The sequence below is a fragment of the Phoxinus phoxinus genome (genome assembly GCF_949152265.1).
Source record: "Phoxinus phoxinus genome assembly, chromosome: 25".
Classification (NCBI taxonomy): Eukaryota; Metazoa; Chordata; class Actinopteri; order Cypriniformes; family Leuciscidae; genus Phoxinus; species Phoxinus phoxinus.
Genome location: NC_136900.1, coordinates 4,462,400 through 4,485,963, shown reverse-complemented (window position 1 = coordinate 4,485,963; position 23,564 = coordinate 4,462,400). Strand labels below are relative to the sequence as shown.

At 40.1% G+C, this 23,564-nt stretch overlaps 1 protein-coding gene across 1 annotated transcript in view; it reads left to right on the top strand.

Moving 5' to 3' along the window:
• The window catches only part of cpne8 (copine VIII), an 85,406-nt gene that overhangs the window by 47,400 nt on the left and 14,442 nt on the right, over nt 1-23,564 (top strand). Inside the window, exons 7-17 of the mRNA XM_079603013.1 lie at nt 410-473; nt 3,078-3,181; nt 3,808-3,912; nt 4,212-4,253; nt 4,330-4,405; nt 7,686-7,739; nt 8,120-8,181; nt 9,295-9,341; nt 13,959-14,140; nt 21,029-21,156; nt 22,337-22,439. Coding sequence (XP_079459139.1) covers nt 410-473; nt 3,078-3,181; nt 3,808-3,912; nt 4,212-4,253; nt 4,330-4,405; nt 7,686-7,739; nt 8,120-8,181; nt 9,295-9,341; nt 13,959-14,140; nt 21,029-21,156; nt 22,337-22,439 — 967 coding nt within the window. The remainder of the gene's footprint in view (nt 1-409; nt 474-3,077; nt 3,182-3,807; nt 3,913-4,211; nt 4,254-4,329; nt 4,406-7,685; nt 7,740-8,119; nt 8,182-9,294; nt 9,342-13,958; nt 14,141-21,028; nt 21,157-22,336; nt 22,440-23,564) is intronic.

Genomic DNA, 23,564 nt, shown 5'->3' with positions numbered 1-23,564 from the left:
ATCCAATTCCGGCTTGGGCTTCTTGAGTGTAGTCTTATATAAGAGCACAGAAAACACTCGTGCGTTCGCCTGTCTGCGTCTACAAACACTCATTTATTTATGAAGCACAGATACATGCGTTCACAACCGTAGACATTATTAATGTTCACGAATTCACACAGCATGGGTTGTACACTACATACCCATTGATTCAACACAGTCAGCATACAGTATTACTGATCACTCCTTTATTAGACGCTAACATCCAGAGCAAGGTTTGCTGTTTAGGATCAGTCCTGGATTAAGCTGTAAGGTTCAGTTTCAAGGACGTCCCTTTGTAGGATTTGAACGATTTTCAGAATCGTGAGTTGTGTGCTTCTGAAGTCAGAGTTGTCAAGATCAATGTTGTCATTTTTCCTTCTGACTTTAGAGGCATTCCTGGGAAGAACTGTGGAGGTATTATTGTGAAAGCTGAAGAACTTGGAAATTGCAGGGTACGTCATCTGACTTCTGTCTTCTCGTCTCATCTCGTCTTTTTCTCTTTCCTCTTGTCTCTATTTGTCCCTTTTCATCTCATATCTTCTCATTTTCTCTTCCTTCTCATTCCTTCTTATATTGTTTATTCTTTTTTGTGGCTATGTTTACACGGAAACGATCTGAAGAGAAAACGCAAAAGTGGCGTTGCGTTATCACTTTTTATTCTGCGTTTAGACGAGTGTTATGGGGGGGAAATCTGCGTGCATATGGTGACGCAAAAGTGTGTGAAATTGGATGTAGTGTGCACTCCAGACGGCTAGGTGGCGATGTGAAGCACAGAAAGTGAAAGAGACGCTGACACAGTTTTTCATGTTTAATACGGTAAAGCTGCTGCTTTAACCCTCGGTGCTCTTCACGTGTCGCTCAAAAATTACAGAATTTCTTCTTTTTTTTGTCAATGAAATTAATGCTATATTTTAGTTTGATAATGTTTTGTTATTTTCCTGTACTGGCGCATGCCTGTGACGTAAACGCGTACGCGACGCCTTCACTGTCTAGCAGACTTTTGCGTTTTTACTGTTTTTACCCTTTAGACGGGAACACGATGGTGGAGCGTTTTTAAGATTTCCACTCTGGAGGGTGGTTTCACTTTTTTGCGTTTTTAAGCCCCAAAAACGTTGTCGCCGTGTAAAATTAAGGCACATCCAATAAAATATTTTTACGTTTTCACCCGCGAGCGTTCTCGTGTAAACAGGGCGTCAAGTTTTCATGTCTTCCTGTCTCGTTTCATCTCTTATTGGGCCCTATCTTGCACCCAGCGCAAATGACTTTGTATGCCGACGCATGTATCATTCCTTTTCCCTCCACAGACGCACGCCGGCAAATTAGGGAATGAACTTGCGCTCGGGGGGGAGGAGTGAAAAGAGGAGCGTGTTCCGGCGCAAACGTTCCCTGGCGCTATTCTGCAGTTTCAGAAAACAACTCCGCCACAGACCAGGAAAGACCGAGTCTAAAGACAGTGTCGCGTTATTGAGATGCTATTTTAAGGGCGCATGCTTGGCCATAATGTAGCGTGTGCACAACGCGCATACACTTCGCTTCTCTCATCTACACAGACGCAGCAGTTCATATTTTTGCAAACCATAATTACAAGGAAAAATATTACCACACGGGGGAGATCATTGTGCTGTCCATGAAGATGTGAAAAAATAGGCATAAATCTAGCTTACACATTTACCCAAATTATTCAGGCTAATTGTAGTAATGAGGGATCAAACCTGTTTGATCAATAGTGGCGAGACGCATCGGTATATAAGAACATCTGACAAAGTGGGTTATCCATCAAGAACCAGGAACAAAAATCCTGAAGACTGCAAATCACCGTTACTATCATGTAAGTTGCGTGCGCTGGCAAACCCGCCGTTATAATAGGAATCCGCCATTGAACAAGCGCGCCGGCTATTAAAGCAGGGCTATGCAGGTTCGTAAATTTTTCGCTATATTGTCGCTTTTTGCTCGCAGGTTTCTCTATAGAGCTCCCCCTACATCTTCGGAATAGTTATTTGACAACACTGTCAAAAAACTCGCTGTCGACTCAGATACCAGAGGCTAGTAGATCAACGAAATCAGAGCAGACGGGACATTCTTTACAACGTCGTCTTCATTCGGGTTCGAACAGCGTGAGGGAGCGCAATAATGATAGAATTTTAGCAGATTTATTTTTGCCGTAAAGCAATACTTTACATCGCGAGACCTGATATCACGCGATACTTCCTGACTCCACGTCCGACGGGCCGCCGACTCAAAGTTGCAAGTGCGTTTTTTCCGCTCACAGGCGCTTGGTGCGAGACGACCACCAATCAACCCGAAAAAAGTCATATAACTATTCCAATGACTCCGAAGCTGTTCGGTTAAGGTAAAAAAAGTTACTTAGAGCACCTTTAAAGGGAATGTGAGAGGACGCTCTGATTGGTTTATTTCACGTTTCGCCCAAACCACACCTATGAGTAATGAAGCGACTTCAGAACAACACATTTTAGATTTGCGTCGGGCGCAAGAGTCATTTATCCCGCCGGTATAATAGTAACAGCGAGATAAAGTTACTTGCGTTTCGCGTTTGATACTCGCGTTTCAGATCGTTACAATAGGGCCCATAGTCTTTTTTGTCTCTTGTCTCATTTGTCTTGTCTCTTCTTGTCTCATTTATTCTCATCTAGCCTTTTTGTCTTCTTTTCTTTTCTCATTTGTTCAGTATCTGTTTGTCCTAATCTAGTCTTGCCTATTTTGAGTCTTGTCTTTTTTTTTCTTGATTTGTCTCATCTCTTCTTATTTCATCTCATTGCTTCTTGTCTTGTTTCTTATCTCTTCTCATCCTCATTTCTCCTCCAACTCTTTTTTTTCTTTTGTCATATTCTCTTCTTTTTCCTTTTTCTTCTTGTCTGGTCTCTTGTCTTCTTTTATCTCTTTTTGTCTCTTCTCTTTGCAAATATTCACTGAACAGAATCATGCAGTTTGTGCTTATGTGTGTGGTTTTTGTTTTTAGAGAACTTTTTCAATATTCTCAGTATATATTAGCTGTATGCCACCATTAGTTTCTAATGTGTTGTTCTTTGGTTGATCAGGAGTCAGTACTGATGCAGTTTTGTGGCAACAAACTGGACAAGAAAGATTTCTTTGGAAAGTCAGACCCGTTCCTGGTCTTCTACCGTAGCAATGAAGATGGAACGTAAGTTTTTAATTTTTCTCCTCATTTTCCCATTAGACACAGTTCATAAAATACAGACAATAGAAGGTGTTTATTTATATCAGCGCTTACATCCAGTGCTTAATCAATTCTGATGTCCCGGAACAAAGGCATGTTAGTGGGGCAGTGAAAGGTGACTGAACAGTCAGGTTTCCATCCATCCAACTATTTTGATATGCATTTTCAAAGTGCCAAATGCAAACTCTCAGAATTAAAATATAAATATATTGCACTAGACGCAGACTCTCTTGAGTTTTGTGTTAGTTAATATGCACATTAAAGGGTTAGTTTCCCATATTGGTTATGTTTACACTCACACCCAAAGTCACGAGTTTTCAACTAGTTTCGAACAGTACATCTAAGATCCAAAAACATGTAAATGTTGTTCCTGTAAGAAAAACAAATGTTAGTTATGATTCATTAAAAAATCCATCACAATGCCTCATTTAATATCTTGTCTTTGAACCTGGTCTCAGACTTCTATGACACTTTTTGACTCGCAGTAAATGATGCATGTGTGATATGACCCGTTTAAGAGCCCTTTTCACACCGACTGTTTCTCATCCCCAATGTTGTGGTTCCTCCTCTTTGACGTGTTTGTTTGTCAGATTCACCATCTGTCATAAGACAGAGGTGGTGAAAAACACACTGGACCCTGTATGGCAGGCCTTCAAGATCCCAGTCAGAGCGCTGTGTAACGGGGATTATGACAGGTGGGTCAGACGTTTGACTTCTGAGCGTCAACTTTGCTGGGAATGAGAGGACTCAAAAACACATTTGGATCTTTTTGGTTTCTTTCACTTCTCACTGTAGTAGCAAATATGCACATTTTGATGAAAAACTAAAATAAATAAATACCTGTATTATATCCATTCAAAAATTTGTAAAAGTGTAATATAAAAGTATTTACTGTCACTTTTGATCAGTTTAATGCACCCTCGCTCAATAAAAGTATTAAAGTCGGCATGAAACAGAAATTCAATGACTGAACTTTATTTTCCTTTTTTTTCAGAGCAATAAAAATCGAGGTGTATGACTGGGACAGAGATGGAGGGTAAGAAAAAAACAACCATTTTATAAATCCTGAAATAAGATGCATGGAGATATTGAGCGAGACTGTGTGTTTTCAGTCATGACTACATTGGAGAGTTCAGGACCAGCTACAGGGAGCTCTCCAAAGGCCACTCTCAGTTTACTGTGTGGGAGGTGAGCCACTTTCATCTTCCCCATGTATTTTTCACACCCGCCTGCCTAAAATAGCAGAAATGTCTTCCTGAACTATCCAAGACTTTAGCGCAGACATTTACATTACTTCATGAGTGCGTGGTTGAGGCTTTAGGAAGTAACTAAAAGTAGAAGCTACTTATTCCCTATGTAGCGTTGGAAAATCTGATTAAAATGAAATGATAAAAAAATGATTTAAACCCTGTTGGTTTAAACTGTCTACATGTTTTCATTAGCTACCTGAATATATACATATACTGATTTGATATGATATTAAGGTCCAGATTTAAGAACAGCGGACCAGCACAAACACTCTTTTGGTGTTTGTCAGGATTTACTAAAGACACGCAGTGAAGAATTAGCGCTGAAAAGTCGAGGACAGGGTTATTTAATATTCTTTATAAATATTTATATCTTATTGCATATGCATTTGTAGGAGTTTCCCTTTCAGAAGCAAAATCTATGGGAGGAGAGTATTTAAATGAATCATGCAAGGTGATTTACAAAGGCTTGTGCTAGTCAAGTACTGGTATTTTGGCCACTATTTAAAGGAACACTCCGCCGTTTTTTGAAATAGGGCTTATTCACCGTCTTTCCTACATTTAGATAGGAGGGGAAATGCATTTTTGTCTCAGTGCATGCATTGTTTTAATTTGGCAGGGTCGCCGCTAGCTTAGCTTAGCATAATGAATGGAATCCTTTGTTGCCAGCTAGCATGTCCTGAGTAAAAGTGATCAAAAAAACAAAAAAACTAATTACTTCTTGTGGTCTGCGTATTCACAACGAGTACAAATGGCGATGCAGATTAAGACTAGGCGATTTCCTAGGCAGATATTGACTTGGGACTATATTAGGGCGAAGCACAGGCGAAGCACTGCTACTTGGGCGCAGAGATATCACGCAGCACCTGAAATCCGTCAACATACCGGCGTGACCTGCACCGAGTATCTTCGCTTTTGGATTGTTTTTATTTTGAGAAGTTACAGCTAAAATAATCCCTTACTCTGTGGACAGCTGTCCATTGGGTCCATTCGGCGTGGGGCGTTTTTTCCAGTTTACTTTATCGCACCGGAAAAAAAAGTCGAGAACTGCAGGATGGATCAACGCCGAGAAATCCTCGTAAGCTGTGACACACCTGCGGGCACGCTCATCTTGATCTGACATGTTGAGCCTGGTGTTGAGCGATCGCAACCTCCTCCTCCTGTCGTTCTATTTCCTGCACGCGCTCCTCTTCTGAAAACTCGGGTTCATAGAGGTAACATTATGGTTCTGGATCTTGACTGTCACCCTGTTCGTCTCTCACAAAATCAGCCATGTTCATCGCCATTCGCTATGTCTTCTGTAGGAAAATATCCAGCTACTATTCACGCCGGTATGTTGTTGATGGAAGTTGTAGGATTTCAGGTGCTGCGTGATATCTCTGTGCCCAAGTAGCAGTGCTTCGCCTGTGCTTCACCCTAATATAGTCCCAAGTCAATATCTGCCTAGGAAATCACCTAGTCTTAATCTGCATCGCTATTTGTACTCGTTGTGAATGCGCAGGCCACAAGAAGTAATTAGGTGGGGTTTTTTTAAATCACTTTTACTCAGGACATGCTAGCTGGCAACAAAGGATTCCATTCATTATGCTAAGCTAAGCTAGCGGCGACCCTGCCAAACTAAAACAAAGCATGCACTGAGACAAAAATGCATTTCCCCACCTATCTAAATGTAGGAAAGACGGTGAATAAGCACTATTTCAAACAACGGTGGAGTGTTCCTTTAACGCTCAAGAAAAGCACGTTTTAAACCAGACCCTCGCGCTGCTAGATTGTGTTGGTTATTATGGAAATGATCCGGCTGTGTCTGTTCTTTAATGTGTGTGTCGTCAGTAGATCATGTGCAGAACTTTCCACTCCCGTCAGCGCTTTTCTGGGTTTGCGCTCTCACGCTAATTCGCCCTGTTCAGTAAATCCGGCCCTAAATGCACTGATGTACAGTAACTCTTTTGCCCTCTTGAGGAGTGTGTCTGAGAACTTGCGTAAATTGTTTCTGGACATACTGTGACATTTTGACCCCCGTCTCTTTGAAATCTCATCTTTTTTCGTCTTCTGTATGACCTCCACATCACTGAAGCATAAATCATGCCCATGACAAGAACACTTCTCAAAAGCGGCCGCGGCACACGGACCTTAGATAACAGCGAGAGGTCTAGCAAACGCTCATCTCCACCAAGAGCTTATGATGATCCAGTTTTTCACACAATCATCATCCATCATCACTGTCCAGAAACTCTTCACAGTGGACGAATTTCTTTCCACGTAATTCATGCGTTCTTAGTGTGCCTATATTCACATTTTGTGGCAAAAGTGAGAATATGCTGGATATGCTACAGAGATAAATATTTTTTTTGTAATATTTTTATTAAAATGTTGTTTAGTTGGAGCAATAAAATGTTAAAATAGAAATTTTAATTAATTATATATATATATTTAACACAATAAAACAAACAAAACACAAATATATACACACTCAACAAAAAAGTTGGCCTATATTGAAGATTTATGTATTTGTATTGTATATAAAATGTTTTAACACAAACTAATAAACTTAGTGTGATGCATATTTTTCAGTCATACATAAATTAAACAAGCAAGAAACTATTAATATTTCTATAGTAAATACTTTAAACGGAAAGTGTTTTAAATACAAAATAACGTTTGTTATTAACGTATGTTTATGTATTTATCATCAATGAATCACATTTTTTTCAACCTCATACATTTTGATTAACTGGAAATTGCTTGTTCCACAGCTAGCCACAAATTAACTATATTCATACTTTTAAACTGAATTCACAATGAATTTCTCAATTTCACAAACACAATGAATTTAATAAAATCGAATTGATCTAATTACACTCTAAAGGCTGGGTTGTTTTAACCCAATTTTGGGTCAAATATGGACAAACCCAAACGTTGGGTTAAAAATGTAATTTAAAAATGTAACCCAACGGCTGGGTTTGTCCATATTTGACCCAAAATTGGGTTAAAACAACCCAGCATTTTTTAGAGTGTAGTTAACACAAAACTGTGCAGTGCAGAAGTTTTACTTGTTTCTTTTATGACTGACAAATATGCGTCACGTTAAGTTTGTTTAATTTGTTAAAACTGTGTAAACCAACTGAATGGAAATTTTATATGCAATTAAACGACATAAATCTTTAATTTTTTGAGATTCAACAACATTTCAATAACTTTCTGATTTTGCTGCCTTTCTGTAGGTGCTGAACCCCAAGAAAAAGAAAAAGAAGAAGAAATATCTAAACTCAGGAACCGTGAGTGCATTTTTAACTAGATCTTCCCGTTTAATTAACGAAGAAAAAAAAAGTACTTAAGAAGAACAAAAGAAAGCAATACCTGTTTGTTCTAACAAACAAACATCCTTATTGGTAAGACTTCTTATAGAAGGTCCTACATTATATCTTCATAAGCAATGCACAATGCCTTCATAAGCTGTGCATATAAATATTCATAAATGTTGATGTAGCTCATCATTGGTCTGCTCTGATGCTGTGACTCTAGAGAGTTGCATCATCACCCCGAGCATGAATATTGATATGACATTTATGATTAAAGTATGCATTGCTTATCGAAAGTGTGATGATGCCCTTTAGGACTCTACATAGGAAGTGTTACCAAACTTTCATGTCGACAGGTCACTCTGCTGTCCTGCTTCATTGATGTTGAGGTCACGTTCCTGGACTACATCAAAGGAGGGTGAGTATGTGTGTGTGTGTGTGTGTGTGTGTGCCTGTACATCAATAAATACATGTTATACCATAAGGTACAAATGTGATATGTAAATATATGGTCATTTGGAAGATTTTATTCTGTGGTGAAAACAAGCTTTCATAATGCATATTTTACTGTTAATTATATATTTTTACAGTAAAAATACAGTTAATTTATTTATTTATTTTTTCTTTTTGTGTATATGAAATACTATGCAAAAATACACGTTTTAAACAATAGTATGCATGTCCTTTTTACTTCAATGAGTAAATGAGAGAGATTTTATTACCGTAAAACCATGTTTAATATGAAAAGTGGCATCTAGTTATAGAATTAATAGATACGTCGTTCTAGAAATTGTGGAATTCTGCATCTCACATATTTAGCAAATGTGACGTCATCCGGGTATTCCATGCATACAGAAGTACGAACATACTCAAGCTCATCTACTGAGACTGGAAACACATTTCTGTGCCTCTCCATCCATTAATAATCCCCTCTTCCTTCCCCTCTCCTTTCTCAACGTCACACACACACACACACACACACACACACACACACACACACACACACACACACACACACACACACACACACACACACACACACACACACACACACACACACACACACACTCACATTCACAGGGAGTGCACTGCATTATGATGCTGTAATAAACTGAGCTATAAATAGACCGCTCTATTCTGAGAGACACAGAGACCCCAGGCACATGACCTGGCCTTCAAACAGTTGAGCAAACACTGGAAATATCGGCAGAATAATTCGAAGGATCTGCAGAAAGACTACTGTGGAAAATTCTTACAGACACTTTGCGAATTTCGCTGTATATGCGTTCTGTTGAACCGACAGAAAAACCAGGAAGAGGCAGAGAGAATATTAGATAAACAAAGAGAAGCTCTCAGGGAATAATTTCCATCATTTCTGCCCACAGATTAAATTGAGCCGAGACATAGTTTCACACAGTCAGCTCACTGGAGATTTCACCGAGGAGCTTTATTATGCTTTAATAAGCATCATATATTTTATGTTATAACACATATGTGCTCACTCTAGTGTTTTTGCTCTGTTCACTTGCAGCACTCAAATTAATTTCACGGTGGCGATTGATTTTACTGCGTCAAACGGTGAGCTTACATTACTGAAAAATTGCATTTCAAATAAAGAGAACATCATGTACATGTTGTGATAATGGCTTATTTTTATCTGTGTGTATGTACATTTAATCTTTATGTATATATTTATTTATTGATTGATTTGTACTGCTAAAAATGTTTTATTTCTTCTGAACTTTCAAGAGATCATTATTTTCCCACCCTAGACCAAAGTACCAATTATAAATTTGTAACCTTACAAAGATCTATCAGTTGTGTTAAAAGTACACAGAATTTGTACAGATACTGTGTCAAAAAATTCTCAATTAAAAGTCACAGATAGGTGACTCAAGTATTTAAAATTATATTAATTATACTCAAGTATTTAAAATTATATTAATTATACTCAAGTATTTAAAAGTTAAAATTAAATGCATCAAACAAAATAGGCAGTAGAGAATGTCTCATGGCCAAAATCCCAATTTTCTCATTGTTCTGTCTTTAGCCGCGTTTCTACCGAAATTACCCGGAACAATTTGTCCCAGGAACTTTTTTCCCAGGAACTTTTTTTGTCCCAGACCGGTTGCTTTCTGCGTTTACACCGTGGTCTAAAGTACCGGGAAGATTATAAACTGCGCGCACTGCTCCTCCCAGTCTGCGACGGACAGTAATCAGTTTTGAGCGCCACATTTATAATAAGTATGAAGGAGATTCAAGCTGTGCTGTAGTTGTGTTTGTGATGTATTACGGACATTGACCGTGAGACGGCTGGGACGAACGCGCAGAACATTTCCTGTTACACAAATACGCTTAATAAAGCCTGAACCTCGTCGTCGGTCCAGCTGTGTGGTTTTTTTTTTAAATTAAATTCCATATTTGCAGACAGACAACTCTTAATGCATGAAGCCACGAAATGCAATAGATTTTTAAAAATGCCGGTTAAAAAAGAAAGCTGCGTGGAGTCATCCAATCAAAATGCGGCGTGAACACAACCAATCAGCATGTTCAGCGCACAAGTCCCGCCCCCGAAAGTTCCTGAACTTTGAAAAAGTACTACCTCGCCAGCAGGGACTTTCGGAGGGCGAAATATTTACCCGGAACTTCATTTAGACCCTGATTCCTGCGGTGTAAACACATCGAGTACCAGCCCAAAGTTCCTAGTTCCTGGGGAAAGTTCCCGCGGTGGAAACGCGGCTTATGTAGAACTCTACGACACAGCAGATGTTAAACTAAAAGCAATATCCTCAAGTCTGTTACCTGAATATTTTTAATTACCAGTCACATTTCTTTTTCAAAACATGTTTGAATGTACTCACCCTATTGCATTCAAAATGTTTGGAGTTGAATAGTGTTAGAATGGCTAGCAAATATAATGTAATACTACTTCATTATTTACAGTCAAAATTCTTGCTTTATGCAGTAAAACAAAAAATATCACAGATTATTTACCCATAATGTTGAACTATTCAGCTTAAAAGAGCTAACTTAATGGTACGCATAACGAATTACTGATAAATATCCTTTGTTGTAAGTGGTCAAAATACAGAATTTCTCAAAAAATAATATCTCTTAAGATAATGGAAGATAGATCATTATTTTTAAATGGGGAAATTTCATTGCATAACAAGGTTGAAAAGAAACGTCTCAGGTTACACATGTAACCCTGTTCCCTGAGAGGGGAACGAGACGCCGTGTCATGTTGTTGTTGACGCTTTGAGAACAACACTATAGTACATTACCGAAACCATAAATAGATACCTGAACAGTGCGTCGTCAGGTTGTCAATTGTCTGAAGATGCACAGGCATAACCAAGAGTGGCAACATGACACGGCGTCTCGTTCTTCACTCAGGGAACCTGGTTACATATGTGACCTGAGAGATTCCCTTTCGAGTGGGACTCAATGCAGCATAAAGGCGTTGACGCTATGGGAACTTCAATATCAATGCCGCCACACTGTGGGATAGTGCCTGCCCAACAAGACTGTATATGTACACAGACAGTTGTTGCACAGGCTGAATCCAGATCAACCCATAAGGACTTGAGAGTTGAGACCCTGGGGCTAAATCTGCATCCAGACTATAAAACCTGATGAACGTGTGCAGAGAGGACCGTCCTGCCGCAGCACAGACGTCTTGTAAGGATGCACGACTGGCAAGAGCTTTGCAACACTCCTAGTGGAGTGGGCCCTAACCCTTAGAGGCGAAGCCATGTTGCATGCCTTGTAGGGCATTGCGACAGTGAACCTTTGCGAGATACACTACCTGGTGACACATTCCCTATTGTGTCCAGCAAAGCAGACCAGAAGCTGAGAGTATTTACGCCACTGGCATGAGGGGTGGACATAGATCCTCAGAGCATGGACTGGATATAACAGGTGCAGACTTTCTTGCTTTTGCATCTCATGAGCCAGAGGCAAGGAAGCCTGCAAGACCCCTGGCTGACCAGCCATAGAATGAACTTTTGGAATATAGTCTGATAGACATCACCTGGACCAAAGTCTAAGCAGGAGTTTCCAGATTTCCAGCTTGGGGTGGTAGATCGTCCCCTGCACTAAATTGAGATATTAGGATCAATAACCATTCTTGGGCCGTCTAGAACAGAGCCACTAGGAGAAGGTGGACTTGGTCCTGGCAAACCCTTGCTAGAACCCCCGGGACCAGAGCTGTCGAAGGAAAGGCGTACAGACACAGTCTCAGCACACATTGTACCATGGCATCCAGCCCCAGAAGAGCTGGAGGTGTGGTGGCATACCAGAGGAGACAGTGGGTCATCTCCTCTGAGGCGAACAGTTTCACTTCAGCTTCACCATACCCTCTGCCAAGGGTTGCAGAGGATGGAGTTGCCATTCTCCAGGCATCAGCCCCTGCCTTGACCAGATAACAAGTTTGCATGCTCCGGAATGTAAACTACCTTCAGAGACGAGCACTTTTACTCTCCCCAGATCAGGATCTGCTGTGCCTGCCTCAAAAAAGAAATGCAACCGCAGCCCGTACTGGTGATTTATGTAAGAGACTACCAATGTGTCTGTGTGGACTAACACATAATAGCCCTTCAGGTGTGGAAGGAAGTGTTATACTGCCCTTATTTCAAGGCAATTTATGTGCTAGTAAAGATGAGGGTCCCCCCAAAGTCCACTGGATGGGCGGCCATTGAGAACCACGGCCCAGCCAGTGAGGGAGGTGTCCGTCATCAAAGATTTGCGATGGCAACATGCTCCAAGATCCTGGCCCTTGTTGAGGAACCAGTGCTCCTTCCAAACTCATAGAGCACATAGCCTGTGGCATGTGATCCTTACAACCCGGGTGGGATGATTAAAAGGATGAAAACCGTTGCTTTTGAGCCAGAACGGGAATGGTCTCATGTGCAGTAAGCCTAGTAAATGACGTTGGCCGCTGCCGCCATGAGACATCTAACAGTCTCTGAACCTGTAAGACTCAAAGCTCCTGGCCTATCCTGATATCTTTCATAGCAGTTAGGATCGATTCTACACACGCAGGAGACAGATGTACCTGCATCGTTTTTGAATCCCATACCACCCCTAGAAAAGTGGTTCTCTAACCTGGAGAAAGAACACTCTTCATGAAGTTCATGGGCGAGCACAACATCTAGATGCCACCAATTTCGTTGATTGAGCTAATATACGCTAATCGTCTATGTATTTTAATAGACAGTCACCCTTGGGGTGTCAAGGGCTTCTTCGTAAGACCTCCATGGTGTGCAGAGACACGCAAGCCTGATGTGCTGCTGTGTATGCCTTACCCACAACGGCAGATGTTGCCCTACAAATCTTTGTGGGTAAGGCAGGTTTCCTCGACGACGATGCGCTTGAGGTGGAGAGATAGCCTGCAAGTGCATTTTACACCGACGGCATTGCCTCTTACCCATGCTTGCACATACCGTTCACTGTGGAGTATGTTGAGGTGGCCTGATTATGCACTCGCACCGATTCCTCCAAAACCTCAACACCTCATCAGACCAATCTAGATTTAATTTGGCCATGGCCCGAGGCACAACCTCAAGCAGTTTTTCGAACATAACAGACTGAGAGGACTGCTCTGCCAAAGTACCCACCTGTCTGTCTGCATCCAAGTCTTTAGAGTCAGACACAGACAGCATGAGTTCCTTGTCTGAAGCACCCATGCAAGTCCCCCGTTATAAAGTGTGGGCACTGTGTCACACATCTCCTAAATCTTAGACCTGACATTTTGAGTCTAACTCCTGGTCTAAAGACAGTCCAATGCACACACAAACAGCAAGCACGTGCTCAAACATGTGGCTTCTGAAGACAAAGAAGACAATGCATTGTTCAGCCATCTGTTTACGGTATTTACTTTTCTGTGCCATACTAAGTTACATCGCTATGTTATCACAATCAGCCAATCAGGAATTGCTGCGTGTAGACACGTGGTTCAGACATTGGCGTCAACGCTATGATGTGGCGTCGAGCTCCACTCGAAAGTGAACTGCAGGGACATCAAATGATCAAATACTGTGTGTAGATCATCATGGGTACAAAGATGGCACTATTATATTAGAATTACCCAAAATTGTAAATCATTACTGGTACAGCATGAATTCTCACATTCCAGTTTACATTGATATTTAAATACTTTATTGATTCATGTATTTTTTGCTCTATTTATCACAGGCAACCCTTCCCAGCCTACCTCTCTACACTACATGAGCCCGTATCATCTGAATGCGTATGCACTGGCACTCAGAGCCGTGGGGGAGATTATTCAGGACTATGACAGTGATAAGCTGTTCCCTGCACTAGGGTTTGGTGCAAAACTGCCACCCGATGGCCACGTGTCTCATGAATTTCCCCTGGTGAGGACAATTATTTTTCAATCTATTATTAAGATTATAAAGAAAGTACTTGGTTGCATTTTATTTGTTCTCAAATTTATGCATGTTTGAGTATATCTTTGTCAGTGAGAGTATTGCCCAATCTTGCTTTACATGTTATCTGCTTGCAATCTCATCATACCATGGCACATACTGATCGGCCTCTGCTGTATGTATAGTTCGTGAGCTTCCTAACTCAACATTTAAATAGTCTGGATCAGTGTTAGCTGTAAGCGTTCCTGCGGCGTGCTGTCAGAGTTCCTCCGCTATGGAGGATATTATGTATGTCTATATATGCAGTAGCAGCAATGTGTCCTACATGCTCACAGAAGTATGTCTCTGTATGTCTTGGCAGTAGCAGTCCCTGTTCTTTCTCTGCAGCAACAATAAGAAAAGGAGCAGTGATAGCTGCCGTTACGGTGTGCGTAGCAGGTCTAGTCCACTAAGAACAAGTACATTAACATTGTCATACCCTTTAGATGTAATGACTGAAATGTTCTAAACTGTGTTTTTTTTATATTGGGGTTAGAAAAAAGTTATTAAAAAAACCCAATCAAATAATTTTACCCATTGCCCATAGCTTATTCATGCATGTGCATGTGTTCATGTGCATGGGTTTTTGAGGGTCCCCTGAAGTACTGAACATTTTAGGTGTCTCATTTACCTTGCAAACCCAGTTGAATCAAGTGTGTGGAGAGATTCAAAATGTACAATCCTTGGGCCCAAAGAAGATACAGTGAGAAACAGTGGGCTATGACAGGGCTTGCACCATCTGTATGCTTTTAGTAGGGTACGGCACCTACCCAGGTCCCTGTAAAACACCAACCATAGACTATACACATCTAGCTGGGCTACCTGGTATTGCTCTACTTCTCCATCTACAGCTCTTTCAGATCCACTTCTGAACCTATTCTCCAGCAGGACCCTTAGAGCCCGCACTTAATGACTAAGTGCAACTTTTATTCTTGTGTTGACCTATTTCATATTGGTTAGGACGTACTGTATTGAGCGTGATTTTCTTTTATTCAATAGGCAGTTAACTCTGTCTTTTCAGTTATTGTACCTTGGACAAGCACAGTCAAGTGCAAAATAAAGGGCAAAAATAATTTCCTTTCTAATCAATTGATGATTAGGGAAGGAATTTAAGTATAGAGTCCGTAAAGAGACTGTCAATTTTAAATGCGAGCATCTATTAAATGTTAACTTTGTCAACTTTTTGGAGTACATAAGCATACAGATGAGCTAAGAAACATGAACCGACAGCCAAAAATCTCACATTTTGATTTAACACACCCCCTAGATAACCACACCACTGGTATCCAAATAAGGGCTCTTGAGGGGTGACTAACTGATAAATATGGATGAGACAGTTTATAAAGGAGATTGAAAAGGATTGGTAGACATTAGCAAATGGAGATTACCCACAGCTGTCTCACATTTCTAAAGAAGGCAGAATTTTTTTTACTTTCTATTTTTTTCTATTTTTTCCCCAGTTCCACACCCACGAAACCGTCACAGAGAATCTATCACATAATCCCGTATACAGTGAGACACAGATCCTTCTTATTGGACCGAACAGATGCACTGCCTGCGGCTGCAGCTGCCCACACACAGCTAAAACACACACACTTTTCCTCAGGGCTGAGCACAGGAGACTCCATATGCACTCAGCAGAGCATTAAAGCTTTACTTGAATGAATTGCTGTAACAATCACCAGTGAGAGTGCCCGGGATAACCATCAGAGGGCACTCTAACCCGGACAATCACCACACATCCACAAACAACATTTCCCATAATACTTTGCCCAGACTAATCAGCCATGATCACATTCACCTGTATGTCATTACCTTGTTTAGCTCACCCCAATATAAGCCTGGTTTTCACATCCATTCCCTGCAAAGTCTTATTTAGTGTTTGTACTGCAATCCTGAGACACGAAGGTTGAGAATCTAAATGCAGTTTTATTGAACCGAGGGTAATCCAAAGACGTAAACCAGGCAATAGGTCAAGAACACTGGGTAATCAATCCAAACAAAACAGACAGAACGCTCAGAATTGCAGTACAAACACTAAACAAGACTTTGCAGGGAATGAGTGTGAAAACCAGGATTATATGGGGGGAGCTAAATAATTTAATGGCATACAGGTGAAATGGCTGATTATGGGCAAAGGATTATGGGAAATGTAGTTTGTGGATGTGGTGATTGTCCGGGTTGGATGGTTATCCCGGGCACTCTCACTGGTGATGGTTACAGTAGCGCTCTTTAAACGTGCCTCTTACTGCAGGAAGCTTCTGGGATGTGAGCTCACATGCCCAGATCAAACTTTTGATGGATAAGTCTTGATGTTGTCATTTTGCTGTGATAATGTTTGCTCATTGTAGACCTTGCCGATTATTATCTCCAAGTTGTGTTATGTACTGGATATTATTAAAATGAGTATTTTAACATAAAAAGATGTTAACCCTTGTGAAAAAGAAGTGCATTTTAGCATACCTTTTTAAAGTATTGTCTCTAAAAAAATGGTTGTAAAGTGTACCGCCGAATATACTGATAAGCATTTATAGTAATGGTAATGCAATTTAGTACATTTAAAATATAATAACTGCCTAAAATATAATAATCCTTAAGGGTACATTTGTCTTGGACTCAAGGTGCATTTACATTGACAATATGATGGATCCATAAACAATAAATGCAACAATACGTAATAATAAAAAACACTTGATAATGTACTAACTATAAGTAACATTGCAAGTATGTCATCTAACTCTCAATAGATTATTACTGTGCGTTCACACCGGACGCGAATAGCGCGTCAAATTCGCGCCTGCAGGACACAGTTTGACAGGTCTAGTTTGACGCTTGGACATTTTGAATGCATTCGTCCGAGGCGAAATCCACTTCTTCTGGGAGAGGCAAGTGCTAGGCGGGAAATTTAAAAATACTACTGTTATTGTGTCACGAAATGTAGTTTTAAGAGTTGTTCAGTTGAGAATGTAGTTGTTTAAAGCTCAAATCTGTGGTTTGTTTATAAAGATAGCGCCTATTTAAAAATTTGTATCTGACGTTTCGGAGTTTTGAGATCCAGGCGATCACCGGGCGCTCGGCGCTCATGTAACCCGCCTGAACAGCCTTACCTCGGCTAGTCCTCCTGACGTCTGCCGCTGGTAAACGAGAAATGTTTCAATTCTATAGCTTCGGTTCTATTATATGAAACATATAAGTTAAAATACATTAATGACTCGTTATAACGTAGGTCAAACGACTTCTTTAATTAACGTTATTTGAGTTTTTCAAATGTAGCCTATGACTGCAAGTGTTCAGCGTTGTCACATTCATAGTTAACATCTGAACAATGTTATTCCTTCTTTCACGTGGGCATTTAGTCATTACAAAATAATTTATTGAGGCCAAACATAATAAGTTATTGAGGCCAAACATTTAAAATGACATTATAATCTGAAAATCGGGCCTTCCCCCGTTTATCACGTCACTTCACCACGTGACAGCAGCAAGCAGGCTCCGATTGGTTAACGCGGCGCGAATTGACGCAGAAGTTCAGATTTTTCAACTCGGGCGGCAGACGCAAACTCGCGTCAAACGCGTGAATGCACAGAAAGCACTACATAAAATAATTTGCGCGTAACACGCTTAACGCGGCAGACGCTCAATTTGAGCCATTCGCGCAAACTTGACGCACGAATGAGGCGTATTCACTTCTACCGCGCCGCACTCTACGCCTCATTCGCGCCGCAGGAATTTTTACGCGTGTAACGCATCTTTGCATTGACTTAACATTGAAATCACTCGCGCCTGACATGCTATTCGCGTCCGGTGTGAACGCACCATTAGTAGGCTGTCTGCTTTACATCTGCTCACTCTATGTTGATGGTCCCTGAACGTTCTACTGACTAGAAGTAACTTTGGAAGTATATGTCAAATTATTCTTCTAACCCGAACCACAGTCCTAATCCAGGGGCACAACTTACACATGTCTAACAGCTCTTGAGGCATAGAACACCAACAAGGGGGTTGGGGTGACAAAAGTGTTATCAATTGGGTGAACAACAGAAATCATACATCGATAGCTTTGCTAGTGAGAATGTTGAAAAGAGTTTTGAAGAACAAGCCTTTCCTAATGTGGAAATTTACACGCCCATGATCCATTTCATTTGGCAGTAGGAAAGGCTTATATAAAGGATGTTGAATGGACATATCAAGACATCCGGAAAGGAAATGTAGACCCTTTCTTTTGGCCAATTCCAGACAGAGGCAGACCTGGTCTATTGGACCCAAGAAACTGTGGTCGCATTGTAATGGAGGGGGATGGGGCAAGAAAAGTCTTAAGAGGAATTGGACCTCAACAATCTTGAAATGCTGGGTCTAATAGATTGTTTTAGTTGGAAACACACACCTAGGACTGGCTTGGAAGAGGGCGTCTAGGGTACATACCAAATATGTTTTATTAGATTTTTAAAAAAAGATATCTCTCCCAAATGGAGTCTTATTTGGGAGATTATATGGTAGCAATTGTTTTCGCCTAATTCGATAATAGTCGTATACCTGAATATATACTGAATCCTAAAACATACCTTTTACAGGGGATTGGAGCTTAACTTAAGGGACATAACCCAGGGATGTGTGCTGGAATCAAACACTAAACCTATCCCTTACATGCGATTGGTGCTTAATTTAACCCCAGGTGGAGTAACCCTGTTCAATAACTGACCCTGTATCTGAACTGCGCCCTAACCTCTCATGGAGATTGAGACCCAATTGACCGTTCGCAAAAGCCACGCCCCCTAGTTATTGTTACCACGCCCAACGTCAAACAATTGAGAACCAGACACATAGCCATGGCTGGGTTGAGCTCCATACCTATTGGTATAAGACAGTGATTGGTTTTGGAGTAATGCAGCAGACCTCCAGGGCACGGCAGAAAGGGCTGAAATATGCAGTGGAGGGATATGTTCAAAATGTTAAAATAAGCAAAGACTGGAAGATTACGACAATCGAGGCAAAGGTGTAACGTTATCGGTCTCAGTCCAAGAATGAGAAACCTCACGACAATGTTATGCACCGCTTTCGGTAACAATGCTAGATGGAACCACAACTGTTAAGTTCAGTTTTACAGATAGCCTCCAGTGACCGTCAACCTCTTGCTAAAGGATCTGTGTCGATAGCAATAACGTTAACGTTATGTGCTTGACAGGCTAACAGCTACCTTACAGGCTGCCTGAATTTCCTACGGAATGATAAAGTATCTAATGTTCTTAATTTACTAACTGTTACTTTCAATAATAATGCTATATAGAATCACAACTATTAACTTAAGTCTTGATAATTGATATGCTAAGTTAGCTCGCTAGCTTTACTTACCTTAGAGCAGACATATGTATGCTTATTAATCTTCGAGGCAGTTAGCTGTGAGTGAGGTCTCCCACACTGCTTGTCGGCATCTTTCCGCTTGGGTCTTGGGCTTTGGAAAGGCAGAAAACGACCCCTCCCTCTAAACTTTTGGGGTACCTGGTGTCAGACTTGCAGGTGCCATAGGCGCATCATATCACCATCTTGCTGAAATTGCAATGTTTGACGGGGGCCTTCTCCTTAGTTACAGTTGCTGAGCTAGGATTGGACGAGGACCGTTCGAGGGCGGGGTTTTGCGAACGGTCAATTAAACCCTAATGGCCCGGACCTTTTTTTTTTAAAGGTGGGAGGGTAGGTAAAATCAGTGGAGGTCAGCACCATCAAAAACACGCTCGGGCCAGTGCAAGTTACTTATTGTTAGTAAAATATCTAAAGTGGACAATTAAAATAAAGTGGTACAATACAGGTAGTTAATTAATGCTCAGTTAAAGGAGAACTCCGGTCAATTTTAACATTGAGCTCATTTTTTAGTAAATTTGGAGTGCTGTCAATACAGAGAACAACGACAAAAATCAGTGTTGCCTACACCGTGTTATCCTCTTTTTAAAATGTGCACCCTATTGACTTGAATGGGGCAAATTTTAAACCTGCTTTTATTTCTCTTATCATCCTTGATGTGTCATTACAAGTGCCCAGCCATGTTGAGTGATTCATTCAGAGTGAACACGAGTGAATCTGACTGCAGTAGATGTGAAAAATATTAATAAAAATGATGTTAATTCAGCAAGCGCACAGACCTGTATTTACTTCCTGTTTTCAGTCGAAGTCCAAAGTAGTCGATTGTCGAGTTCACGCGCATAGGTTTAGTTACTTAGATCACGCGCGTGATCTCGACAATCGACTACTTTGACTACTACTGCAAGTCAGATTCACTCGTGTTCACTCTGAAGGAATCACTCAACATGGCTGGGCACTTGTAATGACACATCAAGGATGATAAGAGGATAAAAGCAGGTTTAAAACTTGCCCCATTCAAGTCAACAGGGTGCAAATTTAAAAAAAGGATAACACAGTGTAGGCAACACCGATTTTTGTCGTTGTTCTCTGTATTGACAGCACTCCAAATTTACTAAAAATTGAGCTCAATGTTAAAATTGACCGGAGTTCTCCTTTAATGTATAATTACACTGTAACAAGGACACCTTAAAATGAAGTGTAACCAACATTTTAATTTAACATTATACAGTCATGAAAGTGTACTCTTTAAGTACACATTATTTCATTATTATTATATTATATGCAAGTTTTATTCAAATATAATAGATTTGAGGTATTCTACAAGTGCACATTTAATATAATTAAGCAAACTTTTTCACAAGGCTCATATGTACTCACTTGGCATACATTTGTACAGTTATGTATTCATCCTTCACTGGGATGCTAGTATTATAAACTTGTGCATATATACATGTGTATATTTATTTATATGTGTGCTTACAGAATGGGAACCCAGATAACCCATACTGCAGCGGTATAGAGGGCGTTCTAGAAGCGTATTATCAGAGTCTGAAGTTTGTTCGTCTCTATGGACCAACATACTTCTCCCCCGTCATTAATCATGTAGCAAGGTGAGGCCAATTTTATTTAAACATTCTTAAACACTATTTGTCACACTTGTTATTATTGTAAAGCATTGTTCATGGATGCGAAGGAGAGAATCTATGGGGAGTCCTACGGAGGCAAGAAGCTAAGAACCCTTGTGCAGCTTTATTCAAAATAAACATGAACCAATAAACAAAGACTTGGCTTGGCTTGACAAGAAACATAATCATAAAAAAGACATGACAGAATCAAAGCAAGAATCTATCAAATAAACTCCTATTTGAAACAACCAAGCATAAAACATGCATATAAAAACACAGGATAATGATCAACTAAACAAGAAACAGGTGAGCCCAATCTGTAACCAAGGAAACAGACTCAGTTAGAAACCTGGACACCAAGAAAACAGAAACAAATCACATGAAAACAAGAAAACGGATACTAAATAACATAAATAACTCACAGAGTCCCAGCAACATAATATGTACTTTACACATTAGACAATTACAGCCATACACTGTAAAATATTCCATTAAAGTGACAGTAGGCCTAATTAAAACAGCAGCTATTGCCTGAAATTTATTGTAAAACTATTATGACAATGTTTCAGGTATAATGGGATGGAATTTTGGAGCTGTATAACACATAACTTTATTTCTTCGATTCATATACCAAGCTATTTGAACTATCAAAATATGCTTTGTATATATGCTATGTACTGACCATGATAATAAAGGTGGTACAATAGCAAACCATATGAAGAATCATGTTGACACTAAAATGATACAACGAACATTGATAATCACAAAAAGAAATAAAACTAAGTAAAAGTCAAATATATGATGTTCCACGCAGGGACATCCGGGAATGTCTATTTATTCATTGATTGTAAATTATATGGTAATTTATCATTTTTGCCTTCAAAAAACATACATTTTACAGTGTTTTACAGTAAAAGTATTCATATTTTTCCACATTTTATATACTGCAGTACAAATCTTTTAACTTTACATACTAAAATTATGTTATGCATCCTAGTGCCTCATTAGAGAACCAATCCTAGACAAAAAGTGCATACTTGGAAAATGACCACAAATAGCATACCATCCATGTACTTTGTACTTTTTTTATGTACTTTTCTTTGTGACACTAGGATGGATTGGATTTGAATTGTGGATATGAAGTAATCTGCATGCTTTTTTGCAGATATGCATCGTTAGCAAAGGATGGTTCAGAATACTTCATCCTCCTCATCATCTCTGACGGGGTCATCTCCGACATGGCTCAAACTAAAGAATCTATCGTAAACGTAAGTTCAAAAACACAGTTCTTGGAAACATTACATCATCCAGATTTTTTTTTTTTTTGTGGCATATTTCTAAAAATGTCAATGAACAGCTGATAGCAACTTTTGTGGCATCACCTTATTATTCTAAACAGCAAGATTTTTACATAATGACCCAATGTGTCCCTAAGGCTATGTTCACATTTTCAGTCCGAATCCAATTATTTGTGTATCCAATTGGAATCTGATCTACACTCTAAAAAATGCTGGGTTGTTTCAACACAATTTTGGGTCAAATATGGACAAACCCAAACGTTGGGTTAAAAATGTAATTTAAAAATGTAACCCAACGGCTGGGTTTGTCCATATTTGACCCAAAATTGGGTTGAAACAACCTAGTGTAAAAGTATTGACCGTCCACTTTGTGTAACGCATCTGTTCAGATCCGATTTGTGCGTCCCGTGGCGTTCTTTTGTTTTTCGAAATATCTGCATTGGTTTCTATGGGAATAATGCTGCGTTTGGTTCACTCTAAAAAATGCTGGGTTGTCTCAACCCAATTTTGGGTCAAATATGGACAAACCTAAACGTTGGGTTAAAAATGTAACCCAATGGCTGGGTTTGTCCATATTTGACCCAAAATTGGGTTAAAACAACCCAGCATTTTTTAGAGTGTAGGTGTACGCCAAAAACAACACCAACAAGCGCAACATGCAGAGGTTTGCCTTACAGACGTCATCTTGTCTTATTTACAACATGACAATGTGTAGCCGCCGCACTCGACTACTGTGTGTAATGAGGCAGCGTCAGAAACGTGTGAGGCTGGTATGTGTGTGTGTCTCCGCTGGTCTCAAAACATGTCTGTTATTTAGTCATTTTCTGCTCTTCCGACACATTGCAACAACACAAGCTTGTTTCTGCCATGACTTTTCCTATAACAACATCTGGTGTTTATGTTTGACTTGGCATGAGAAAGTCACATAAACCACGCAAACTCTGATTAAAGCAGTCGAACTGAAACTGGATCAAAGGTCAGGGAAGGAGGAGGCGGGAACCGGCGAACGTTTTACACACTTTAATCATGAAATGAACAAAGTCTGAACGTAGCCTTGGTTATGCCTCAACCCTGTTACTGTCTCGCTTCATCTGT